The sequence below is a fragment of the Candoia aspera genome, chromosome 1 (assembly GCF_035149785.1).
Source record: "Candoia aspera isolate rCanAsp1 chromosome 1, rCanAsp1.hap2, whole genome shotgun sequence".
In the NCBI taxonomy this organism is placed as follows: Eukaryota; Metazoa; Chordata; class Lepidosauria; order Squamata; family Boidae; genus Candoia; species Candoia aspera.
Window position 1 is genome coordinate 150,741,676 of NC_086153.1, and position 21,786 is coordinate 150,763,461.

Genomic DNA, 21,786 nt, shown 5'->3' on the forward strand with positions numbered 1-21,786 from the left:
TATTAATAGAAATATGGCACCTTCAGGAAAGCAGGCAACTCAGAATAAACACATCATGGCTCAGTATCAATGAGAGATCAGGAACACTCCACCTGTCCCTTTTCAGGGTTAAAGAAAAGAAAATGGAGCTGTGGGGAGTTAGACCAGTATATTGTCCTGCTCTGTATGGGAGCCTTGCTATTTATCATTCAGCAGCTGCACAAATGAATTTAGGGTGTCTTTTTTATATTTATTGTGTTACAAATACTCAGAAACTAGTGTTCTGGTCAATGTTGTGGGATTTTTCTTTTTTCTTTTTTAGGTTCCCACTGAACTATTGGTGAATGTCAGATTTCAACAAAACCTTTCTTTCTCCCCCAATGTCACCAGCTTCAATAGACTAGAAAAAATATCCAGCCCAACTATAGATCCAGTTTCAGTATTGTACAATTATTCAATTATTACTTTCTCATCCATCAAGTATTTAGTATTATCAGGAAGAAATGTCCCCAATATTGTCTGTTTCTTACCATGCTTCACAAAGTTGGGGGATCTGTACTGTTGGAAGTTCTGGCAAATCCAGCATGCCTCATTTTCCATGTGAATTAAGTTATCCCACAATGCAACTCTGAGTAAGCTGTTTGTTGCCACTCCCATTTCCTCTTTCCCCCTTCTCCACCCAGGGAGAGGCAGCATGGATGTTGCTCTCTTCATCAGGGCCATGTGCTTGGGCCTTGATGAGGGATTCTGCCCCTTTCTTTCACACACCTCTTGGCAGCTATAAGGCTGAGAGTTTAGGGCAAAACTATGTAATTAAAAAGGAAAGAAGAACAAAGGAACTTCATCTTTTCCACCAAGACGGATGTAACAGAAGCAACAATAAAGTCAGTAAGAAATTCTTTCTACTTCTTAACCTACTACTTCTAAGTGTGTGATTCTTTATGCTTGGAAGGGCTGAATGTGTAAGAGCAATAACCTGTGTTTCTTTGGCATGCTCATTGAAGCTATCTAAGATAATTTTCTTTTTCTGTGCCAGCTTGTGTGTTATAAGCTCTGCTCCATTTCAGTGGTTCTAGCAGGCCACTGAATTGGCTTCATGTACTTCATGTACAAGATGGATTTATATTCAAGTCTACTCTTCTGATTACTGTGGTTATTCCTGTAATATGATCAATACCTTCAAGGATTTTCAGTCCATTCTGTGCTATATTTTCCTATCTCATAGGTTCCCTTTAAGCTACATTAAGTGAGGTTTGCAACTGTTTCAGTCAATAATTAATCTGGTATCTGTGATTCTCTATATGTACCTTTTAAAATTGCCTATAACAGATCTCCAACCTGAAAGTTCACATCATTTTTAGGGTATCAGATTAAGAAAATCTGGCTTTTAAAACAAAAATTTCCCCCTACTTGCTGAAAGTTTGGCCAGAATCATCTTGTGAAACAATAGTAGATAGTGTGAAAAGATATTGCCAACCAGATGGAAAACATAGACATTACAGGCAGCAGCAGAGGAACTGATCTCCCACTAAAAACAACTAACTAACTAATTGAAGCCATTTAGTGGCCTGCTAGAACCAGTGAAATGGAGCAGAGTTTAACACAGCTGAGAAGCTGCACACAGAAAAATAATATTATCTTAAATAGCTTCAATGAGCATGTCAGAGACATACAGGTTATTGATCTTACACACTTAGCCCTCCCAAGCATAAAGAATCACATGCTTAGACGTAGTAGGTTTAGAAGTAAAAAGAATATCTTACTGACTTTATTCTTGGTTCGGTTACATCCATGTTCGATGGAAAAGATGAAATCTTTGTTCTCCTTTTGTCCCTAAACATAATTCACACTTAGCCCTACAGCTGCTAAGAACTGCATGGAAGAAAGGGGCAGAATTCTTCATCAAGGCCTGAGCACATGGCCCTGATGAAGAAAGCAGCATCCATGCTGCCTGCTCACTCGGTGGAAGAAAGGAGGAAGAGAGAGAGAAGAATTGGGAGTGGCAACAAACAGCTTCCTCAATAGCACAGAGAGTTTGCATCCTAGAGCAACCATCCATATGCTAGTGAGGCATGCTGGATTTGTCAGGACTTCCAACACTAATGAGGAATAAAAGCAAATGTTATGCTGAAAAAAAATTGTAAGTATAATGAATGAGGTTTTACAACAACAACAACTACACCCTCTTTTTAGCTTAGTGTTCCAGCCAGCCAGTGTGAAGTAATTTACTTAACCACCATCAACATCTCAACATATCTCCCATTAAGTGCCACTATCAGTAGATAGACTGAAAACCAAAATGCTGAGGATGCCATCATGCCAGTCATAAAATTTGACTTGGGTCACAACTGTAGACGGATGTGCTGGGGAGGATGGTGGCTAATGCTTTCGTGCATACTTCATTGCCCCACCACAGTGCGTATTTCCAAACATGATATGAACAGACATACATGAAAATAAACATATACTTTTCTGGTGAACCTTTGTTTTTTCCTTGCTAGTTAAAGATCCTCTCTTTGGCTGCCTGAGAACAGCCCATGATGGCAGCTGTCTATTAACTACAACTTTCATGAGCCCACAGGTTAGTGTTTTATCTCAGGCGCTCAGTGCTGCAAAGGTGGTTACAAGATCACCCTTGCCGTTGGGCCTAAACTGGAGGTGTGAAAGCCTCGCTCAGCCCGCCTGCCTTTGTTTTGTGTCCTCGGCCTTTCACATTCAACTGAGTTGAGATTCTCTTCTTCCCCCTCTCCCTGTATGACGACCACCATGACTGGTTGCAGAGGTTCTCCCCCTTCCCCCCGTGTTCCCACCGCCTTCGTTCTTAAGCAGTCGCAGTTCACTTGAAGGAGTGCATTGTGCACGGGAGACTGTCTACTGTGCCTTGCCTTTGTGAATAGTGGATTTCACCTCAGTTGGGTGCAGACAGCACAGTTGCTTAGCTTTTGTGTGGTCCTCACTATCTCACCCCAAGGTGGTATGGTTTCAAGGCCCTGCCATTTACAAGGGCTAATTAATGTCCCACTGACAAGCCTTCACCCCCACCTTCAATTCATACATGAAGCAGCCAGCAAAAGGTTTTGATTTCCTTTTTGGCTGGAAGACCTTTGGTTTCTCTAAGCAAGGAGGATTAGGAAAGGAAGCACATAAAGTTATGTGCAAAATCAGTGTGTCAAAATGGCTGTCTCCCAGGAATGAAAAATGTCATGAGCAGAGAGGACTACTTAGAAGCTGGTTCAGAACTGAGAGAGGCCAAACATGGGTGACTGGTTCCATAGTGCAGACAGGTCTCCTGTTCCCTCATTCTCTCAGAGGCTGACTTTAAGAAAAAGATCCTTTTTATTTTTTATCTTTTTTTCCTCACCTAGGCCATAACTGTCGCAGAAGCAGAAGCTAGATAGGAGAAAAAAATACATACCGAAGTGTCATACCCTCGTTGTCTGGGCTGGAACAAACTCTAGGCCATTAAGGTGTCCTTTAAATTTATCAAGGCACTGTCCTACGCTTCTTTATAAGAATCAGAGCAGAGTGTTCTCAGGATCATCTGCTAGGGGCAACAGTGGAAGAGGACCATCCTTGTTTATCTTTCCAGGTGAGCAGAGGACTGTGCTACATGGCGTGTTGGGCTAGATAGGCCTTTGAATTGGTTTGCCATTTTTCTCATTGTCTTAAATCAGTGTAAAATTTGTTCTCTTCTGTTTCTTCTCACATAGACCTCCCAGATAAAACAGAAAATGTGTAATTTTGCCAACTGCAGCCAATGTCATCTGTCATCCTATCCACACAAGGAAGACGACACATGATCACAACATGGGTCTGCAAAATCACATTCCTTCAGTGTTTTAAATTACAATAGCCAGAGTTAGAATGTAGATTTGTAATGGGAGTTGTTGACTCGTAGTATCGTTCACATTCTTCTCAGTTTACTGCCAGTCCCATCTCCTAATGCCCTCCGATTAGTGCTGAAAGCTTGAAGAAGTAGTGAGACATTACTTTTGTTCCTATCTTAGTCATAACGACATATCCTGTGTCCAAGGTTTGATCCCAGTTGTCATTACAAGAGGGGATGTAATTTAAAGTATGGACACCCTGCAAATCCCTATGGCTGACATTCCTTCCTGTTCCTTATGAACAAGTCTTGCTACATACCTGCAGTGATCATTTACTCAGCAAAGAGAAAAGCTCTTCTTTTCTGAATGTCTTTGCAGAGATTCTTCTGGCTCCCTTTTCCTATGAGAAGTCTTCCTTTCTCAACAACCATTTCCTTTGTAAAGTAAACCAATTAGTTCAAATCTTGTATCTGAAGTAAAGGCAACAACTTTATATATGATTCTGATTTTGTTGTAGTGGTTTCACATCCATCCCTGATCAGCAAACATTTGGGGTGAAGGACTCAAATTTTAACTAATACACACTGGGAATTATTTGAAGATGATTAGTAACCCTTTGCCACCTTTACTGTATATTATCTTATACTACCTGCTAGTCTAAGACATTTCACTCTCTGAAGCAATCACAAATTTACTTCCCAAAAACCTGATTCCCAATAGCTGAGGTTGGTCAAATTACTTCAATAAATTAAAAGAATTGTAATGTTCTGCCCTTTTATGAAAGCCCAATTATCCATAACACTTGCTTAGTAGGTTTTAGTTCCTTGATTATTCACAGTATAGAAGTATGTGCATATGGCCAAAAGTCATAATTGAAAAGTGAAAATAATTGATTGGGTATATCTCTTTTATAGCAGTGAGCACCTAACTGCAAACTGAAGCATAATTAAGGAAAAGGTTAGCTTGCTAAGTCTTTAACTCAGCAGCGTTGTCATGGCACACATGAATCAAGGAAAACTTATATGCAGATCATCCTTTGTTTGTAAGCACCAAGAATAGTAACCTCTCCAATATTTACATACAATCTTCAAGGTTGCTTAGATTATTTCCCACCGTTATAACAGGATTCCAAATGTACACTTTTAAATCATTGAGCTTAATCATGAATGATGCCTGTAAAAGGCTTGTTCCACAGAACTACCTAACATCAAGACAGAAAACTGCATGAGAGTCAAAGTGCCAGCATTATGTCTACCAGATATGCAAGCAGGGATCCCAGTCTGTCCAATTATATTAGCTGAAATATAATGTATGTGCAGGAAATGGAAGGACTAAAACACAATTCTAAATTTTGGAATTCAAGAGGTTGCCTAGCATATGCTTTAGGAAACCAGATCGGCTGTCCCTCAGCCTCTATCCCAACCTGACAATTGTTACCATAATATGAAAGGAGAAGCATGAGTACACATATAATATCTCTGATTTTCCCCTCCATCCCTTTACTCATTGCTCTCCTCATAGGCAGGCCCCACTCCTGAAGCAGGCAGCATCTTGCATGGCATCTTTTCCGTGTCATACAAGAATTACAAAAAAAAAGGGGGGGGGGGAGGCAAAGCTTATATTGCCACAGATCGATGCTTCTAATCACTGTACAGGGGATGGGTGGGTAGACTGAATTTTGGTGAGGAAGTAGCTGGGAAGGGAATAGTGGCATCTGCAGGGAAGCAGGACAAAAGCAGCATCACAGCATCATGATGCCTTTGACACATGCACAAAATTTTGCTGCACAACACTGCAATGTTGCTAACCATCATTCTGACTGAAGCAGCAAGCTCATGCAGATACCCATGGAAGGGAACTTCAAACCACTCCCTTCTATGCAGTTGATCCAATCTATATCAAGACTTGTGGGCTTGCTTCCAAGTAAAAGCAAGGTAGGAGATCTCTGGTCCTCCAGATGTTGCTGAACTACAGCTCCCAATAATCCTATCCAGCATGACCAGTAGGTGGGAGATGCTGGGAATTGTATCTACATTTGGATGGCCACAGGTTCCTTACCAGAATAAAATAAAGTCATCTGCTACATAATTCACATTATAGTTGACCCTCAGAGATGAGGTAGACATTTAAGGACATTATGATTAGTGATACAAGAGGTGAACTCAACTGCTCAGCTGTGCTCATGTAAGAGTTTTGGACATGCCTGTCCTCTTCTTCTCTTCTTAGTCAACAAAGTTATTGGTTCTGACCACAGACTCATCCTGAAGTTCCCCTGAAGAGCATATGTAAACTAATCGATGTGCAAACTAGTCACTGAGCAGCATGTGCACTGAACAGCATGTGCAAACTAGTCACGAGATGTGAACTTCCTTCATTCCTGCTCCACTCCCATCACTAGCTTTAATGGTTGCAGTATAGGTAACCTAGATCAGAATCCTTTTTTTTTGTACAGACTAGCTGGGCTGCATCTGGATGAATAAATCTAACTCCTGACATGGACAACCTTTAGCTGATCACAAATCACTCTGATGGGAGGGTTGTATATTTTTAAACAAGGAAGGGAGAAAAAAAAGAAACTGCTCATTGGACAATTAATGACTGAGTTTCCCACATGCAAAAAACTCTCTTGCTATCTCTCTCACTCCATTGGGAGCATTTCTACAGCAATGCATATATTAGCCATTTTTCTGAGCAATCACAACATACCTTTTTTTCTTATTTAAGGAAAATAAAGTTTATTTTAAAAGGCTTTTGACTAAGAGTGCATTTTTTAACAAAGTACATAATCTTCTGAAGGTAAGCACACCAGCTCCCCAGGCCTTGCCACTCTGTCTCACTGTCCTCTTGCTCATGTCCTAGGTACAGGACTAACTCCAGCGTGCTCCCCTTGGGTAGCTTACATAGCGACTGTATACAGAGATGCTTATGCTGGACTTCCACATCAATCCAAAATACATTTACATTTCGCAGACTTTTTTTTGTTTTTCATGGGCACCTACATTATGCACTTCCAGTTGGCATGGAAAAACCATCAGCCGATTGCCAAAGGGCCAAGGCTGAGGGTGCTATATTCACGCACAACCATTTGGTCAGTCCATTTCTGTACAGATCTAGCAGCGTCTTCAGGACCTAATGGCCTTGGTTTGTTGCAGTTTGGATAGAAGAGCCAGCAGCCTCTGGCTGACCAAGAGCAGGAAGGTCACCTTGCATTGTAGAGAGGACACATTGGGGGCATTCGGTGATGGGATCCTGACATCCCCGCTAAGCATTTAATAACAGGGGTCCCCCAGAGCGGCTTGGCCCCAGCAGAACGCAGTGGGCAAGAAAGCAAAACAAGAAGACGTCCTTTGCATACCGCATTTCGAAACTCTGCCTGCGCTTGGACAAGGCTGAGCGTTTTGCAGGAAGTCAACACAACATGGAATGGGGAGAGATGGGTAGACTAGCATAACAAAGGAGGAACAATTATTTACGGTCCTGGAACATAACTTTCTACTACCAATATCTAAATTCTCACTGAGCTCAACCCCTGGTAGCAAGTTTTAGGGTCTCAGTGTAGTTTGGTGAAAAGCTCGGGGAGCGGGGAATGTATGAACAGCAGTAATACGTCTATGTGTTTTAAATAATTTTTTAATTGCTGAGGCAGTAATACCTGGTTCATGGAACTGCAATATACAGAGAAATGAAATAAATAGCTTTATAATATAATACATATATATTTTTATATATATATAAATATATGTATTACATTTATATGCATAAACACAATACACACATTTATATATATATACATATATATATAATAGAGCTGGTTTTTAAAATACTCCCTTATCATTGGTGTATTAGGTTATTTTACTTAGTCATTTGAAGGTCATTAGCAGCATTCTCCAGAAGTGCGCAGAACAATGCAGGATCACAGAGTTGTGACACCTTATGTCGTTGGAAAGGTTACAAAGGACTGAGGTACTGAGCCCTCCAGGGAAGCCCAATGACAGATCAGCAGACCATCACGTCTCGGCCTGGCTTGCAGCAGGCAACATAACCGAGGGCTGCAACATCAGAGAATTATCCAAGGATTTTCAGGGGTAGAGGGGGGGCGGGCAGGGGAGAACTTTGGCTTTCTTTGGTTTTGTGGTTTTGGTTTTATACTATTATTATTATTATTATTATTATTATTATTATTATTATTATTATTATTTTAACATGAACTTTTCCCCTCTAGGGATTGGCTTGAATATGTTGTCCATTCCAAAAGTTGTCCATTCCAAATGAGAAATAAAGCACCTGTATGTCAATCCACAGCACAAAAAAAAGTCAATTTAAATAGAGCCATTCATTTTTTTTCTTCTTCAAGTTACAATAAATCTTTTACAGCTTCCCCAGTGGATTTCTGTTTTTAACCCAGTCTTTAAAAAAAATTAAAAAACAATGTACAAAAATAGAGCTTCTCCCTTATTTTTAGTGTAAAAATATTTCTCTGGTACAGTCTATTTTCGTAGTTTATTTGCAAGACACTGCCTTGGTCTTCTAACTGGGGTTGGTTGGTCGTATTCTCCTAGTCCTCTTCGTCACTGTGGTGTACTTGAAAGGTTTCTGTAACTCCACTTGTCCCTTTGGATATCGTTTCATAAAGTGGACATCTTGCTGGTTCTCCCGGGTCTTGGGCCCTTTCCGAGGCCTCCCTTTTTTGGTGAATCCAACATACCAGCCTGAGTACTTTGCTGACATCAGGGCTGTGTAATTGTTCTCCAAGACTTTTTCAATGAAGACGCATTCTTTGCTGGTGCCATCCGGCTGCAAATGAAACAAAAAGAAGGTCAAAAAGCTGCCAAGGGCCTGCAAGCCATGGGACAAGTGCAGGCAGGCCCCTTCTACTAGAAGAAAAGCCACCCAATCACTGAAAGTGTTACAACTGCAGCCTCCATCTAGGGCAGAGTGTGCTCCTATGTTCAGCTCAAGGGCTGAACGTGGCCTTTGAGGGTGGGCCAGTGCGAAGCATTAACATTCAATTTAGTTCTGAAACATCATTAAGATGCAAGTCAATGCAATAGAGCAGGGTTTCTCAACCAGGGTTCTGTGGCACCCCAGGCTTCCGCAAGAGGTCACTAGGGGTTCCCTGGGAGATCACGATTTGTTTAAAGTTATTTCAAATTCGGGCAACTTCACATTAAAGAGGTAAGTTTCATTCTTTATTTTTAATTTAAGAACCCTGTTAATGCATATATTTATTTTATTTATTTTATAAATTTATTCACCGCCCATCTCTCCCCTATGGGGTGACTCTATATAGTTTGTATTAAAATCTAGTTTAAAGTATAAGCAAGTAATTCAGCAATATCAATGAAACACTCTAATAAGACAAAATTAGGGAAAGAACCTAAGAAATCACATGACGTTTCTTCATTAAAAGACATTAAAAGATCCGTGTATGTTAAATGGAAAGATCAGAGACAACTCGCTTATTAAAACTACACATGCTGGACTTGTTTCAGAGATAAGTAATAATTGTAATGCTTATAATTTGTGCTGAAATAACACAGATGGACTATATTTGAGGATTTGTTTCTGCCAAGTTGGAGGCAAGAAGAAAATTCTTCAGCTTCTCTTTGGAAATGATCTATTGATTTCCTGCCAACATACAGGGGAGTCATAGAGATATGATTCTGGAGATCTGAAGTAATACTGTATGTTGTCTCTTTGCACCAAAAACTTGGTTCTTTCAAGCAACTGTTGCTGCTGCCAAATCAGCAACTTTCAGAACCATGAAAACACTGATATGATTCTAGCTCTCTGTATCTAGACTTAAGCAAAGTGTGTATTTAAAAAAAATAGGAGGAGAGGGGAAAGAAAAAAAAAGCAAAGTTAAGGCCAATCTAAAAATAAGGAAAAAATGTCCTCAGTTCACATTCCAATGCAAACATAGTTTATACTTCCCCAAGCAATATACAAACTGAAACAGAGTTACATTTCATATTTGTAATTCTTCACACTTTATGGTAGGGTTCTTCACTACAAATGCATTCCAACATTATACATGATTGCACACTTATTATATTTATTATAGTATTTTGTTCAAATACAAAAGTATATATTGGATGTTATGAGAAAACGCTTGTGGAAATGCATCTTTCTGGTGAAATGTGCAAAAAAAAAAAACCAAATTCATTTTTATGCAGACTTTAAAAAATACTAAACTGATGCCGGAATGGGACAAAGTGAACATAAAAGTGGAAAAACAGGAAATTGAACAAATCCAAAATGGACAGATTCAACCATTCGTAGTCATCCAAAGATGTCACAAAGATGTTAGTCCAGAATAAACATTTAGTGCTTTGACTGGGAATGAAGCATATCTTAAATCAGGCTTGCTCAAAATTATGTCTCTAGCTCTTATTATTAGAATAAAATTAAGTAGGATGGTGTTGGTGGTGTTGTCCCAAAGGTCCAACCTTTACTTTAGCATCTCAGTGTAGCATCTACTTTTAGAATGCCAATTCTCACATAAAACTGATGATCTTCAGAGTCAAAGAAAGAGCATCTGCCTGCCTTTAAAGTAGCAGAGTAATCAACATCCAAGAATGATCTGATAGGGAAGATCACCACCACCTCTGCCCCAAATATCCAGGCGGTAAGAAAAAAGCACGCACTCTGGACGTAGTGGGCTTGCTTGCTCTCCACCCCATTCCCAGAAAAAGAAAATAGGAAAGATTGTCCTCGGTTCTAAGAAGCTAACTGCTCTCTCCTGTCTATTTGCTCAATTTTCATATTAACCCCTACCTCCTCTGCTGCCACTTCCTTCCTCTGTGCCTGCTGGGATCACAACGCCACAGATGGTAGCTTGGCACTAGCAGCAGCTCCAGCCTGAGCACAACCCTACTACTTCCTGCTGTTGCTGCTGCCTTTCCCACCCCCTGCCCACCCACAACCTCTTTTTCTTTGAAACCCTCCCCACTCCATCCTCTCCCCAGACACCTTCCCTTATCAATCGCAATCTCCATAGGATAGCAAGCACAGGTGGTGCGGGGCACCCTGCCAAGGCAGCAGCTTCTCATAACAGAGAGCTGCATACATCTAATCTCTGATGCCACCATTATATTGCATTAGACGTTATACTGTATAATGGGTACAAGACATCATATTGTCTTTTGCTGTTCTGTTTTGGCAGGAAGGTTGTTCTTATGGCAGGGGTTGTGTTGGTTTGGCGGGGGACCAAATAACACAATGCTCATTCTCCTGGTGGTCAACCGGACCAGCTGCTGATAGGCTGATGGCGAGGGATGCCTTTGGAGTTCTGTTGTTGGCCAGCTGGAGGGGTGCTATTAGTTCACAATGATTCAAACCTGAGTTTTCAGGCTGGCTAGGATCCTGGCAATCATACAGCTCTGACCTTTGGGTAGGGAGGAGGGAAAGCTGTAGATCGCTTTTCCAGGCAGTGAAAATAACATTTACTCTATCAACAGCTGTAGCATATATATGCTTAGGCACTACTGATCATGCTTATAAAGCACTTGGATAGCTTCTTTGTAGCCAAAGCACCTGACATCATTACAAGGAACTACATTTCTCCACATCCCAAGTATGGGGAATGCTGTTCCTGAAATAGCAGAGCGGAGGCTGCTGTGGTTAAATTCTGAGCAGAAATAATTGGGGTGGGGGGCAGGGAGAGGCCACTCAGTTCATGATGTCATCAAGTTCATTATAAGCAGGATGAATTTCAGTTCTGAGAATTAAGCTAGACATTCCTCAATACACAGCATGTGTTATACATCCCGGTTTTCCCTTTAATACAGCTGATGTAGGCACCTTACTAAAAAATGCAGGGTAGTGAGAAGGCATAGCTTTTTCTCCCTAGCTATCAGAGCCAACTCTCTCTCTCTCTCTCTCTCTCTCACACACACACACACACACACACACACAAAATACTTAGCACCTATGCTTTTGTTATAAGTGTTCTTAGTATGCCATGGGGGAGGTCTGTTACAATCATGCTGGGGAGGAAAGGGTTAAACTTCACCTCCCTATAAGAGTCCCTCTTTTCCTTCATTTGGCATTTGTAATGAATCCAGGGAAAACAGGAGGTATAGTTGCCTGCTAAATATTAAGGGAACATTTGATTAGGCTCTGAGATAGATAATTAAGAACTTTGTGCTTGCATTTGTTATCACTTGTTATCATGTGCCCAGGAGATGAGAGCTGGTGAGAAAATGTGTGTCCTCAGCTGCTGTGAAACATGTTGGATGTGACAGTCCCTACTCACTTATGTCAGCTGGCCATTGGCAAATCTTGGTGTTTCACTCAGAAGCTGAATTATGGGAAAAGCTAGGAAGCCAAAATCCATAAGCCCTCCCTCTTATGTGTTCCCAAAAATTTAAAAACATCAGCTGGGGATTTATTACAATAGTCTGAACACTGCTTTACTGCCAATCACAACAGGGGACAGATAATCATGTATTTCTAGCATCTCCCTTTACATTCCATTGAACAGGCTCAAAATATACCAGCAGAATGGAGCCTACTCCATTATTTCTAAGGGCTCCAGCAATGAGGTGATGTAGTTATGTGTGTTTTTTTTAAGATAATGCAGCAGACTGTAAACCCTATAATACAGCAATTTAACAAAAATACTCAAACTGCATATTCAATATTAACTAGTTTGTTTCTAATTTTGAGCAATTTATCCCCTCAAGTCCTGCTATGTCGCTTTATTGTGGAAGAAGGATGTTCCTAGGGGGGATGAGTGAAGAATGCTGGAAGTGTATGCCAAGAGTATGTAATCCCAGCAGGGTCACCCAAGGTGTGAAAGTCATCTCAGCTGCCCAGCTAAAGCAAGCAGGTTCCTACAGTATACTGGGCAGCACTAATACAGGAAGTTGCTGGAAGCAGATGATTATTTTAGTGACAACAGCAAAGGCATCATTTCATACTGTGCAGGAGAAGGCAATTGTCCTGTTCAGACTATGAGACAGCCAGGCAGAGCTACTAATAAAATTCTTTATTGAGCAAACTATTTACAACCATAAAAGTTCTTGCAATAGATTAGAGCATGTAATTCAATCAAGTGGCAAAGGACACCCAGGCAACACTGCAGTCAGATGGAAGCAAGGCAGCAAGGCAGAACGTGGACAATCCTTGGTTCAAAGCTGCAAGACTGGAAGGAGCTGTGGTGCATGGCAAAGGAGAGATGGGACAGGTAGGTGCCCTGCAATGCAGGCTAGATCCGGCTAGCACACCAAGGCTAGACAATGCTTGGCTGAAGTATTCTAGGCAGAGCTTGGTTCTGGAAGCAAGACTGGACTGGACTGGAGCATTCCAGCAAGGATGAGATCTGGAGGCACACCCGGATCGCGTTGAAGCAAAGCAACGAGGCTTGGAGCTAGACACGAGGCTGTGCTCAGCAGGGATGGCGGAGAGAGGCTCTGCTGGAGCGACCCGTGCAGACGGAGGTTCCATGAAGGCAGAAGGCGCTGGTGCTGGTTCCATGCTGGCTACAGGCAAGGCTTCTGACGCGGTAAGGATTCTCCCACAGGTGCTGTGAGCTCAAAGGAGCGGTTGTCTCCAGCAGCTTGCTCTTGGCACACCTGCCTTTTTATTTGCTCCTTTTTGCGCTGTTTTCCCTTACCAGCCAGTTGTGCTTCTTTTTCTTTTGCGCGCTTCTCTGCTCTCCTCTCTCGAGCACTGATTAGAGGCTTCAAATCTCCCTTTGGAGTTTATCCAATCCTCTCCTGTAATTTCTCCCACTCTGCTGAGTCATTTCCTGGATTAGATTCCTCAAGTCCTTGCTGATAAGTTTCGTTTTCCCCTTCTGACTCTGAATAAGTTTTGTTTTCAGAGTCAGAAGCAGGCTCAAACCTCACAGCAATGGCAAACCACTCCTGTATTTTACCCAGAAAACCACATGGATAGACAAGTGATTGATGATATAGTGCCGTCAGGTCAGATGGCACTCAACGTGCTACTGAGGAAGAGCTGAGGATCTTTCATACTAATGGTGTTTATGATATAGCTAGATTAAAGCCTTCAGACATCTAGGTGTTGATGTTGCCACGTAGGAAACAAAAACCCAAAGCTGCAAAGACAGAATTACAGTGGAAACATGGAATATAAGAAGCATGAACATGGGGAAACTCAACAAAGTGAAAGATGAAACAAAGATGGGAAGAGTATATTGAAATTCTGTATAGTAGAGATGTCAGCCTCCAAGATACCTTAGAAGACACTCCCTAATTACAAGTACCTATAGTACTTGAAGATGAAGTTAGATCAGCATTCTGGTTACTACTATGTCATAAAACTGCAGGAATTGATGGAATATTTACAGAAATATGGCAAGCAACAGATTAAGAATCAGTAAAGGTTCCAACTAAACTATGCCAGAAAATCTGGAGAATGACACAGTGGCCAACAGATTGAAAGAGGTCAGTCCACATACAAATACTAAAGAAAGGAGACTTAACAGAATGCATAAACTATCATACAATATACTTAATTTCACATGTTAGCAAAATAATACTTAGGAACATCCAAAGCAGATTAGAGTCCTACATGGAAAAGGAGATGCCAGATGTTCTAGCTGACTTTAGAAAAGGCCAGGGAAGACAAGACATTATGGCTGATGCATGATTGATAATTGAGGAAACCAACAAATATCAAAAAGAAATCAGTATGTTTCATTGATTATAGACAGGCTTTCAATTGGGTTGATCATATCAAGCTATGGAATGTCTATGGAAAAATGGGAATCCCAGAATATCTCATTGTCCTCATGCAAAGCCTACACACAGGATAGAAAGCCACATTCCAGATGGAACATGGCAAACAGACTGGCTCCAGGTCAGCAAAGGAGTGAGACAAGGCTGCATACTCTCCCCTTATTTATTCAAACTGTGTGCTGAATATACAGTATATTGAGGGAGGCTACATTGGAAGAAAATCACCATGTTTCAAAATTAGAGAAGAAATATCAATGACCTGTGCTATGCTGATAACACTATTCTGACAACTAAAAATGCAAACCATCTGGAAGCTCTAATAATGAAAGTCAAGGAGTATAGTGAAAAAATGGCACTAAGATTTAATATAAAGAAAATCAAACTAATGACAACAGGTACAGCAACCAGCCTTGGAATTGACAGTGAAGATACTGAAGGGGTTGTTTGTGAATCCTAAAAGGCAGAAGCTATCAATAGTAAAGGAACCAGCAGTCATGAAATATGCTGCAGACTAGCATTTGGCAGGGTAACAATGAAGGCCTTGGAAAATATATTCAGATTCCATAATGTGTCTATACCTACTAAGATCAGAACTGTGCAGTTGGACTTTGAAGGAGGAGGATAGAAAGAATATTAACACTTCTTAACATCAGTCTTGGAAAAGATTCCTGAGAATATATGGATAGCCAGGAAAACAAATGGTTCACAGAACAAATCAATCAAGTTCTCATTCAAGGCAAAAATGAGCTGGCCCAAATTATCATATTTTGGACACATTATGCGAAGATCTAGCTTTCTGGAGAAGGTTTTAATGCTGGCAAAAGTGGAAGAAAGAGAAGAGGATAACCACAAGGTGGATGGACTTGGCTACAGTGATGATGGATGCACTGTTGGAAGACCGGAAGGGCCAGCTTGGGAACAGATCCTCCTGATTAAAGTGTACCTATATGCTCGCTAAGAGTTGGCACCAACTTGACGGCATACCAATCAAAGCTTTATGAGCCGTCCCAGTCAAAAACACTGGGTGGCTCACAACCACATTAAATCTGAAATGTCACATAAAGGTAAAACATAATCTGTTAAATATTTAAAATATACACATAAAACCCTAAAATCAGAAATCAAACTAGCATCAGCCCAGGTAGTACTGTTCTCCAAGGGTTCACAAGAAAAGGGCTGTCTTAGCTGCTCCCCTAAAGGTGACCAAAGTCTACCCATCCAGAGGGCATTCAGATTAGAAAGGCTATCACATAGTAACAGTCAGTGGTTGAAAACAGAGGAGAGCAGAAGATTGGACAAGGTCTGCTAACTGATCTCTAGTTGGCTTGAACTGGACTAACAAGACTTCCTTGCTCCCAATTATGTAAACATGGCAAAAATTAAAATATTTCTTTGTCTTAATTCAGCTTCCGAAATTCAGAAAACAAAAGGAAAACCAAGAATGGATGATACTATTTTTTATCATTGCTGAAAGGATAACAAGCTCATAATGCAAGCTGAGATAAGCAAGTTGGACACTGATCTAATGTTCGGCCCACTGTTAGATAAGTGATGTTGTGCATGTTAGGGCACTGATTGTGAACAAACTCATCTGCAGATGAAAGATCTGCTCCATCTAAAGGAAAGAGCATCTAGCGCTCTTCTGGAAACACACACACAAAACCTCATGTTGTATTGTAATAGATTCTACAGCTGTTTTTGTGTTTTTGCTTGTGCAAGAAAAATCATATGGACTTTTCAGTTTGGAAATTAAGAGTCCCAATCCACTGCTCGGCCCAGCTATCTTGCAAATATGCTGCGCTAACAGATGGTCAGCCACAGTGTTTGCTTCAATATAGCTAACCAAGTGTCCAGTGTCTCCCAAGAGAATCTCTTCCACTGCCCAAGAAATTTGGATCAAGTAAACTTTTCTTTGTAAATACTCTAGGGCAAGATGTAAAATGAACCCTTCCTTGAGAGCAGTTACTTTCTGGGTGCAGAAAGGCATCTTTAGTTCCAACCCAGTGAGTTTTCACCCTCAAATTCTCTTGCATCCAACACTGCCCTCGCACCAAATAACCCTTGGAATATATCATATCTCCTGTTTGCATGTGGAAAGGAAGGAAAAGGGGTGGAGGGAATATCACAGCAATAAAAGTTCATAAGTCTAAGAGAAAATTAACAGATTGTGGTGGGTATCAAGGAACATCATTGAGCTGGAGCTACAACTTTTACATAATGAAGCTATTGCATCAAATTGTCATAAGACTCTCCTGTTCTCAGCTGTCTGACTCCAGGCCAAGAAGTCCTGAAAATATGACCAGAGTGATTCCCAATAGTCTATGCATTTTCAGCTGCTTCATAACATCGTAGGCCAGGCCATCCCTAACAGTAAATGAGGGCCAAGTGTTACTCATTACATGCACTCCCTCCAACATACTGGCCTCTGAACTTCAAGAATCCTCTGAGAAACATACTCAGGAGTCTTAGTAGAAAGTTCAGCGAAGATATTGGAAGGGTACTGCAACAATTAAACTGGCTTCTAGGGTTTCCCAGGGGATGAGTTTTGGCAGTGAAAGGTGCAGGTAAGCAAGATGGAAATATGTTCATGTGGGCACCATTTCCACAAAATTGGGTGATGCTCAGTACAGAAGGTAACAACTTCACATTGGCTAACATGTCTTGGGAATAGGAAGGGCCATGGCTCATTGGTAGAACATGAGAAAACATCTCTTGCTTCACATAGGTAAGCTATGAAATTTGTTTCTGTAAACTATGATAATGGCCATAACTTAGATGGATTTTTAAAAGGATATGGCTGTACAAAGGAATCCATTGTAATGGTTAGGTGCTGTCTCAGGATAAGAGAGAGCAAGTTCCTGAAGGAATCAAGTGGTTCTCCAACCATAGCAGGAATGAATTACTGCCATCATGTTTTCTTGCAGGGTTGTGAGGGATCTGGTTGGCCACTATGGGAAATAAAATGCTGAACTAGCTAGCCTTTTGCTTAGATCCAGCCAGCTTTCCTTATGTTCAGAGGAACTACAATTCAAGGGTAGCTGTATCAATTAATATAAAGCAGCCTTATTTATTCAACACATCCCAGTGCTGAAACAGACATGTGTGTTAATCATGTGAATGTATGGAAATGCCTAGTTCTTTTGTTTTATTTATTTATTTTTTCAGAATAATAGCCATGGGTAATCATTACTATAATACATAAGGAAAGGACTGTTCCTTTTCCCCCACGCCATGTTCATCATGAAAAAGGCTCTCCTAAGACCCACTGGGAATATACTTTTAGAGATGCTATTATTCTAAGCTAAGCACATAAAGACACATTCCTTGTGGCCCAGTGCACTAAAATATTTTTCATCTTAAACGAGATTCAGTGGAAATATTACTGATACTCCACATATATTCATCAAGCATGACACAGAATAAAAGTATTTCATCACACAGACTCATCCTAAACTTAAGGACATTTTCTATTCTTGCTGCTTAAATGTCTAATTTATTGTTCAAATGCTTGGTCCAAAACCTGTTTTTTCACTTCCTATCAGAAATGAATATGGGGAGAAATGCTATTTTCAAAGTATTTATTTTCTTTAACATCATCACAAAACATACCAGAAATCAACAGAATCTGGCAGATTTATTTAAAAAATAACTTTATAACCCATAGTTATTTAAGCCGGAACCTTCCTTATGACCTAGAAAACATTGTTTTCATTATATCCGTCAGTTTTCACCTAATATTTACTAATTCAGTTTTTGTGCCTGAGATGCCTTCCTATTTGATGGAATCCACGACCGAAGTTAAACCTACAACATATATTTATCAAAAACTTAAGAATATTTTTAAAAGTTGATACTCCTGGGATATATCAAACATGGAACAAAGAACTGGAATCTCCAATGATACCCCATCAATGGCAGGATCTTCTTAAAAATGTTAAAATGGTATTGATATGGTTAAGATAAAGTTAAATTAGAGATTAAAGCTGAATAATCAAAAAAGTATATTTAGAGTATATTGGGCTCCCCAAAGAATGAACTTGAAAAGATGGACCTCAGAAGTTCTCTGTTGGTGATGTAAAAAATTTGTGGGTTCATTGACCCACATGATAGTGTCTTGTGAATTTTTGTCATTTTCCTGGAATAGTATTTTAATGTATATAAGTAGATTTACGGGAACATCTTTATATGTTAAATATGTTAATATGATATGATGTCATGAGTACTGATGGCGAGCAGGAGGGGGCCTCTATCCAGGGGGGAAAACGCATGCATAGTACTGAGGAATTAAGCAGCCATTCAAAGAGACACAGATCAGACCCGCCTTAACTTTCAGGGTTTATCTGTCTGGGTTTTTCCCACGCTTCTTCAGTTTGTTAGGATTCTGTTTAATATAGCAGTAATAAACACTAGAGACCTACTCCTCGTCTCAGCGTGATTTCTGACTGTTAGGACATATTGACTTATATATCAAAGCTTTGGAATCTGACTGTCTATAGCACTGTGCAAGGTGGGCAGTTAAAAGAACAGTATTGAGAAATTAGGAAAGCGACATTATTCCAGGTAGTAAGGATTGGTTTTTGGAAATGTATAACCGACCTGTCCTGGAAAAGGCAATATTTTCCAGTAATCAAAGAATGAAGCAATAGGATCTTCCTTGGCAGAGATTTTCTGATATTTTACAATCATATTTTGTATTTGATTACTCTACAGTATTATATGGCAATTTTTTAAAACCATTTTTTTTAAGTGACCATAAGTTTAATATATGAGAGCCAGTTTGGTGCAGTGGTTAAAGCATCAGGCTAGGAACTGGGAGACCATGAGTTCTAGTCCCGCCTTAGGCACAAAGCCAGCTGGGTGACCTTGGGCCAGTCCCTCTCTCTCAGCCCTGGGAAGGAGGCAAGGACAAACCACTTCTGAAAAACCTTGCCAAGAAAACTGCAGGGACTAGTCCAGGCAGTCTCTGAGAATTGGACATGATTGAACAGATTAAAAAAAAGTTTAATATATAAGGTAGAATTTTTTTTCTTTTTCTTTTTCCTTTTTTCCCTTTTTTATCATTTTTCCTTTTTGGATTGTTTAGGTTAATTTTATTGTTGTGTATCTTGGTATCTTTTGAAATAAAGGAATTTTTAAGATGCACTTTTAAAAATCCAAGATTTGAATTTCGCTACATTAACTTCTAGTTCCCCTTAAAATTAGGAACTCTAACATTACATAATCGCTCCACCCAATGTATCTGCCGAGTCCCTTTAAGGGTTGTTTGAGTCAGTTAAAGGTTTGGCATTTCCCATTAACATTTACCCCCTCTCATTCCATCAGTAGTAAGATCAGTGTAATTTGTACATTAAAAAAACTCACCTAAGAAATTAAAAACAATTTTATATATAAAGAAACCATGCGGCTTTTGAGGATCACTGCAATCTCAAATCCATCAGCCAAAGTTTGCAAGCAACTTGCTGGATCACTTCAGTAGCTGGCCATACTTAATGGCAACTCTCAGTCAAGGACATTTAGATTAATACTTTTTTGCTGTTTTTTTGTGAAGGCCTCTCACAGAAAGTTCTTCACAAATGTACGGTTGGTTTGCCTTCAGGTCTCTTTCTAACCAGTTGGTACCAGCAACTTCAAATCAGAAAATAGCTGATACATTAAGAACATCTTTACAGGGTTCTGGTGGAACATAACAACTGAAAACTCTTCCATCAGGATGCCACAAACCAAGTGTTTGGCTAAGAAAAAAACTGAGTTTTTAAACCTCTCCTTAATAGCTCTTTCAAATATATTTTTACAAAAATAAATCTTCCTTTATTTCCTATCGTGCTGAGATACTGCATATAATCTCATGTATTGTCTAACACTGTTCGAAGTATTTTTCACGAAAGGTGAAGCCGAGATGTGAAATGGGAGATACAGAAACAGGAAGTAAATTCGGTCCATGGTCTGGCTGAGGTAGCTAAATTCTTACTCTCAAAAAGCCTACCAATATCAATCGGCAAAATCTGAAGCATTCTAAAGACAGCCCAAACTGAAGATAATATAAAACAGCTTAGCAGAAAGCTTAAATATTTACATTTTTGTTCCACTGGATGTCAGGTTGACATTTTCTAACATGTTAAACATTATCTACCTGGCAGGGTAACCAAATTGGAATTCAACCACAACAGAAAGCTGTGTTTATATATATTAATAGCTTCCATTTATGAAGTATGTGATTGAAATGCAGCTCAGCCAACAGACAAAATGTGTGACCTTCTTCCACCTACTTCTGACAGCCACCGACAGAGTATTTTGCAAATGGCTGAATGATAGCTGTGGCGAGTGTGTCAGACCCAACTATCATATTCCCTTTATAAGGCATTTAATCTAATTATTATAAATTGCTATAATGTTTCTCTTATGGATGTGGCAAACAAACAAACAAGCAAACCTGACAAGTTCAGTTTCTGATTCAGATATTCTAGTTTCCGCAGTACAGAAAGTTACATCAGCTCTTCTGGATGTTCTATTTCTCTCTCTCTACACACAAACACACACACACACAGAGTGCCTTCAAGTCAATGTTGACTCCTGGAGACTGCCTGGACAAGTCCCTGCAGTTTTCTTGGCAAGATTTCAGAACTAGTTTGCCCTTGCCTGTTTCCTAGGGCTGAGGGAGAGGGACTGGCCCAAGGTCACCCAGCTGGCTTCATGCCTAAGGGGGACTAGAACTCCCAGTCTCCCCGTTTCTAGCCTGATGCCTTAACCACTACACCAGCCTGGCTCTCCTATCGAATTTACACTCCCCATGCTGGCAATAGTATTGTGAAAAATTTGCATGCAAAATTGTTTGGAGGATAAACAGCATCTGGAAAAGAAAATCCTTGTGGAAATTAATTGGTATCTGAGATATCAATGTGGAATGTGCCTTCAGAAGCACAGACAAATAAGCATCTCACTGAAAGCAATGGTGGAGAGAGGCAGCTTCCTTATTTAGGAGCACATCTAAACCTGCATCCCATTGAAACAAATGCAGCAGCCAAACTGCCTCTGCACTGCGATGTGCATTTGATGCACATTTCCATATCCATTCAATATCTACTGGCAGATTGTAAAAACAAGGCTATCAAATATACACTCTGTTGAAATAAGTAAAACACCTTAATAAACACACAAGTCACCAGACAAAATTATTCTGCACCTCTTAATTGACCTCTTGATTTTTTTTTCTTTCCCCTCCAGGTTCAGTTCAGTTTTATTTATTATAGCCTTTAGCCAGCAAATAAAACAGA

At 40.2% G+C, this 21,786-nt stretch overlaps 1 protein-coding gene across 1 annotated transcript in view; it reads right to left on the reverse strand.

The window, feature by feature from the left end:
- Nucleotides 1-8,268: 8,268 nt before the first annotated feature.
- Nucleotides 8,269-21,786, reverse strand: part of FGF18 (fibroblast growth factor 18) — a 59,255-nt gene continuing 45,737 nt past the window's right edge. Inside the window, exon 3 of the mRNA XM_063291284.1 lies at nt 8,269-8,600. Coding sequence (XP_063147354.1) covers nt 8,334-8,600 — 267 coding nt within the window. The 3' untranslated portion in view covers nt 8,269-8,333. The remainder of the gene's footprint in view (nt 8,601-21,786) is intronic.